Genomic DNA, 6,397 nt, shown 5'->3' with positions numbered 1-6,397 from the left:
CGTGTTAAAAAAATGAAGTGTGTGTTTAAAAATGACGTGTGTGTTTAAAATGACGTGTGTGTTTTTAAAATGACATGTGTGTTAAAAACGACGTGTGTGTTAAAAAATGACGTGTGTGTTTTTAAAAATGGCGTGTGTGAGGTCGAATGAAAATTTCGTGTGTGTAAAAAGAAAAAACGCGTGCATTAACTTATTTACGCCTGTGGGGGCGCTATTTTGAATAGATTTTTTTTCGTGTGTGTGTGTGTGTGCAAAAAAACGCGTGCGTTAACCTTTTTACGCCTGTGGGGGCGCTATTTGAGAGATTTTTTTTCGTGTGTGTGTTAAAAAAATCGCGTGCATTAACCTATTCACGCCTGTGGAGGCGTCGTCTCAAGTGGTAGCCATTTTCGTTTGTGGATTTCTATAACGTCAATAAGGTACGTAAAAAGGAACTTGTCCAGCACGAACATTTTATTCATTCTGCTCTATAAATTTACCGACACTGTGTATACCTCAGCGACCTTTTGATTTATTCGTGTGGGTGGTTGCTGAGGACGTCTAGTACAATGGGGCAGAACAAAGTACTCGTACTGGTCTCACAGGCGCTCGGAACGTTTCTTGGATAATAAAAAATTACCTAAAGTAGGGTCGGCATAGTTAATCAGTCGCCGGCACATTCGCCTACCACTCATATGATAACACAAGGTAGGAAAGCGTTCACACCGTGACACCGAAATTGTCCGAAAATAACACGATTTTTAAAATTGTATTTCGATCCACTTCACACAACTCAAGCATGATATCAGTAGAAACAATCGATCGACTGTTATCATATGAGTGGTAGGCGAATGTATCAGCAACTGACTAAATATGCCGAGCCTACTTTAGGTAATTTTTTATTAATAACGTACGTAAAAAGGAACCACAGGCGCTTGGAACGTTTCTTGGATTTATTACGGTAGTAATAGTATGTAGACATCTTGCTATTAATGTATACTTACACATAATAAGTCGGGCAAATGTTTATGGCAACACTTGTAAATTGTTCACTTCCTAGCTTATGCTCAAATAATACTAATTTATTTCCATCTTTATTTTAGAAAACAATGGCGACAGCAACTGACAACTGGTGTCGATTTGTTGGGGATATACAAAAACTGTTCAAGGAGAGTGAATTCAGAGCACATACTCGAGACAGAAGATCTATTAAACACATGATACAGCGAGTTACTATGCATCTACGATTTACAAACAATGTTCTGAATAGAATGTATGCACTGAACTCTCCTGACACATGTGTTGATCAAATAGTTACCGTTCTTTTGGATCTCAAGACATCTTTACATAATCTGTTGAAAAAATGGATGGCTAAGGTTTCAACCACTGAAAAGGAGAAAAGAAAAGTTCTTTCATATCCATGTTGTCCAAAAGTATATACAGGTGAGCCTGGGAGACCTGCAATTATAATTGATACTGATTTGATTAAGACACTGTTGTCAAAATCCTTCAAAGTTGCTGACATAGCTGAAATTATGAATGTCTCGCGTCAAACAATATGGAAATCATTGGCCAAATATGGTTGCAGTCCAAGGCAGTTCAAATACACAGCTGTTTGTGATGAAAGTCTTGATGTATTAGTTTCTGAGTTAAAGGACAAGGGCCCTCTGAAGGACAGTGGGGAAAGCATGTTACAAGGTATACTAAGAGCTTCTGGTGTGCGTATACAAAGGGAAAAACTAAGAAGCAGTATGAATAGAGTTGAACCAGTAGAAAGAGCATTGAGATGGCCACTGTTAAAGACAAAAACTAAGCACTGCGTATATAATGTCAAGGGAGCACAAAGCTTATGGCATATTGGTGAGTGGATTAAATGTATTTTATATTCTGAGGACATCTTACAATGTGTATGTATTATTTCGAATCCGTCTGTGCTTATGTATCAGGCATTTGGTTTAGTAACAGGGAAGGAATTGTTCAGTTTGTATTAATAATAATATCAGGGTTTTTTCTAAAAAAAAACTGCAGAGGGAGCCCTGCAGTTCACCGATGCCACCAAGTGGGGGAGATAGGGTTCTCCCTACCAGGGTGTGGAGTTTTGATAATTCTAAATTAAAATGAAGCATTCTTTGACTTCCTTGGGGTGAAAATTACTATCAGACAGGTCACAGTTAAAGACTGTGGCCACATGTGATCCCTGGTCATTCAGAATTTTCTGGTTGCCAGAGGATATGCTCCCCAGGCTAAGGATGGGCATGGCCATGGCATGAGGCGCTGTGCCCCTGTTCCCTTGTTTAAAAAATTCACTGAATGTAATTGTACTATACCTTCCTCCTTTACTAAACCTAAGCTTTGCAAACAAATGTTCAGTCTCGGGATATTCAACTTTTATTTAATTGATATCTAAAGAATTATAAGATTTTCATGAAACATAGATGATAACATAGATTTCAATGGTACATAGATGCTCTGGGATAATACTCAGACCTGATTAGTTTTTGGTTGAATTCTGTGCATATAATGACCTGATTAGCATATTAATTAGCCAATATTTAACTTTTTCACCAATATCTCAATATAAATTTGCACAACGCATCAGATTCAGATGCTTAGGAATTAGCCATATACATGTTCAGTTTAATGTTGAACTTTGTTTTTACTAAATACCAAATTTAGCTCTGCTATTGATTAGGTCAAGTGGACTGTTAAAAATATGGCTTTGATACTTTCCAGAAATGTGCCTGAATTAGGTTGCTCTTCTTCTCATTTCTTCATAATTTCCATTCAACTAATTCATCCACATTCATCCCACACTGTCATGTCATGTCACCCTGACATTCCATATTATTATACCTCATGACCATGATAGCCAATCAGATTTGCATATTACAGGTACACATATTCATGTGTCGACCTTCTGCCATATTCGTATGTCTACCTCCATCTGGGTACCTTCCTCCTGAATTTATCTCATATACACAAATAATAATATGGGGAACATAATACCAGGCAATATTTGTGAACTGATTAGTCAGCGGTGGACATATAGTTTTATAGACGCTCAGAGCCCATTGTCAACATTGGCTTTGCTTTGGTTGACAATGAGCTCTCTGAGTCACTAAAACTGTATGTCCGCTTCTGTCAGGTGAACATTTTCTGTCATGTCTGGGGGACATCCCAATCTGTCATGTTACCAAGACATCCCATACTGTCATGTCACCAAGATATCCATACTGTCATGTTACCAAGATATCCCATACTGTCATGTCACCAAGATATCCCATACTGCCATGTCACCAAGATATCCCATACTGCCATCATGTCACCAAGATATCCCATACTGTCATGTCACCAAGATATCCCATACTGTCATGTCACCAAGATATCCCATACTGTCATGTCACCAAGATATCCCATACTGCCATGTCACCAAGATATCCCATACTGCCATGTCACCAAGATATCCCATACTGTCATGTCACCAAGACATCCCATACTGCTGTCACCAAGACATCCCATACTGTCATGTCACCAAGATATCCCATACTGTCATGTCACCAAGACATCCCATACTGCCATGTCACCAAGACATCCCATACTGTCATGTCACCAAGATATCCCATACTGCCATGTCACCCGGATATCCCAAACTGTCATGTTACCCAGATATCCCATACTGTCATGTTACCCTGATATCCCGTACTGCCATGTCACCCAGACATCCCATACTGTCATGTCACCAATACATCCCATACTGTCATGCTACCCTGACATCACATGTTATTATGTCACTTATATATCATATACTGCATAACCTACATGTATTACATATCATGTGAAGATTTTGCAATACACACTCAATAATATGCTGAATTTTCTATTCAATAATTATTATACTTGCCTTTATTTTTATAGATGGTCTTGAAAAGTTGAGACGTTCGAGCCTGTATGTTCATGGTGGGATTGATGGGTATTCCCGAACTGCAGTGTATTTGATTTGTGCCCCAAATAAAACTGCTGCAACTGTTTTTGATGGATTTTGGAAGTCAACAAAGCAATATGGTATACCATCAAGAGTCAGATCTGATTATGGAAAGGAAAATGTTGATGTAGCAGCATTCATGATAGCAACTCGTGGTGATCATAGAGGCTCATTCATTGCTGGAAAATCTGTTCATAATCAGCGTATTGAGCGTCTACACCAAGATACATATAGGAATTGTATCCAGCATTTCCATAAGCTGTTCTATCAAATGGAACAAGATGGAATACTTAATCCAAGTAATGCAGCGGATATATTTTGTCTTCATTATGTATTTTTGCCCAGAATTAATGAAGCATTGCAAATCTTTAGAGAAGGTTGGAATGAACACCCACTAAGTACTGAAAGTTCTAATACACCAAATCAGCTATGGATGAAAAGTGTACTTGCAATAGAAAATGCAAACAACACTGCAATTAAGGACATACTAGATCCTCAACTTGTTGATTATTCAATGTATGGTATAGAACCTACAAGCGATGAACTATTAAGTTGCCAATCAGATGAAAATGAAGACTTGAAAATCAAAGATATGTTGGGAAATAAACTCATCCTTAGTGATCACAACATGCAGATTCTTTGTGAAAATATAAACCCTTTAGGACTAACTTCTGACTATGGAGTAGACTTGTATCTTACCACTTGTAGACTTGTAAGTAGTCTGGTATAGTCACAACTACAAGGTTGATGTCAACAACATTTTTGCATTTTAAACTTAAACTGTCAGCATTATTCCATTTTGCAGTGTTCAATTGTTTGAGTAATCTAATACATGACTGATACAGAGTAAATTTTTCGTCAGAATATTGTTATTTACCATGTCTCTGTCTAGCAGCCTTAAGCCTTTTTGTTTGTTTACTAATGTACTCAAATGATATTTGTCCTGCATTTGCTGCTTTTATATAAATGAATTGGTTAAATTGCGTTAGAATTGTTTTTACAAGCTAAACCTATACCGATAGTATAAATGTACCAAGCAGCTTGTGTTTAACTATTTCACACCACAAAATTAGAAAATTAAAGCAACCTAAATTAATAGGAAAATTAATTTTCAATAAAAGTAAAATTGATGAAGTGATTTTCTCTTTAATCATGGGTGCTACTCAAAATTAGCATAATAATACATTTTGATAATGAGTGTTAGATTATGTGCAAAACAAATTGTCAGTTGACATTCATACACTTGCAGGTAAAATGTACAACATACAAACTTCACACTCTCACACGAGAGATTAGAATGAAGTACAAGAAGCAATCAAACTACATATGAAATTGTGTTTAAACAAATAACTTTTATATATCAAATACAATAATTGTATTGAGTTTACAGAGTCAAAATAGAAGACAAAATACAAGTGATACTGTAATTGCTCTATTATTATTGCATATACACTTATAATAAGTAGTATAGGATTATCTGTTTGATGCAGTCTATAATTAATGCATTTGTTTAAACATGCTTGTATTGTAGATTTGCTACTACTGAGATAAGTCAAAGGTCTGAATTATCCTGCACGAATTTCTTTGTGCATCACATGTTCATAATTCGCATAAATAAACAATGCATTGTGTATGTCACTATTGGACCATATCAAACAAGTCACAGTTTGTTATAAGATAACTTTAATCTGTAGTACATACAGTTCTGTCATAATAAAATTCTTTTAATTATAAATCTGTCTGGGTCAACTGAACACATGCAGCTATGGAAAACGGTTTGTTTACAACATATTACATATATGTATAACTTACAAAGTACATTTTTTTTCCATACTTTGGCAGTATGTAAAGGAAACAATAGTCTCTATTGTGCATCACAGACAATTTTTGAAAAAAATTCTTGTTCATTCCTCCCATCAGAAGAGATAAAAGAAAACAAATATTAGGGTAGCAAAGATACATGTACATTTTTTACTGCAATTTGGTATTGAGAAAATTTGCAAGTCATATTTAAGGTTCTCCCTAAGGCATGTCAATTATTAAATTACTCTGAGAGTGTATAGAAAATTGAAGCTGAATTATAAAGTTGTTGACACTATTACCAGAATATATTTACCCATTATTTGGTCATTATTTGAGATGACCCTGACCTGGCTTTGAAGATTTTGAAATGTTTTAGTCCCTCCCACCATCACTGTTCAATATCACCCTAATAAAATCAGCAAGGGTATAAATCTTCAAATGACATTGCCCATCCAGTTCATTTTCCAAAACAATGTGTATAGTTGCATTACTACTGGAATCCATGCATTATACATAACGTGTGGGAAAGTGAAAAAAATAACAGAAAAATCATAACTTCAAAACACTTGAGAGAGGACCAGTCCATGGCAGGCGGTTTCAGAAAAGAAGGCAAAAATAGATACTTGCATTTGG

General features: G+C 36.0%; 1 protein-coding gene across 1 annotated transcript; it reads left to right on the top strand.

The window, feature by feature from the left end:
• Positions 1-321: 321 nt before the first annotated feature.
• On the top strand, positions 322-5,696 carry LOC146750916 (uncharacterized). The gene is made up of 3 exons (XM_085496444.1): positions 322-419; positions 1,083-1,839; positions 3,895-5,696. Exons 2-3 carry the CDS (start codon positions 1,089-1,091, stop codon positions 4,689-4,691), a joined length of 1,548 nt encoding a protein of 515 aa, XP_085352570.1. The 5' UTR covers positions 322-419; positions 1,083-1,088; the 3' UTR covers positions 4,692-5,696.
• The last annotated feature ends 701 nt before the right edge of the window (positions 5,697-6,397 follow it).

This window comes from Saccoglossus kowalevskii, chromosome 1, assembly GCF_978046115.1.
Source record: "Saccoglossus kowalevskii chromosome 1, keSacKowa6.1, whole genome shotgun sequence".
NCBI classification, from domain to species: Eukaryota; Metazoa; Hemichordata; class Enteropneusta; family Harrimaniidae; genus Saccoglossus; species Saccoglossus kowalevskii.
Note: the sequence above shows the minus strand (reverse complement) of the source record. Positions and strands in the feature narration are given on the sequence as shown.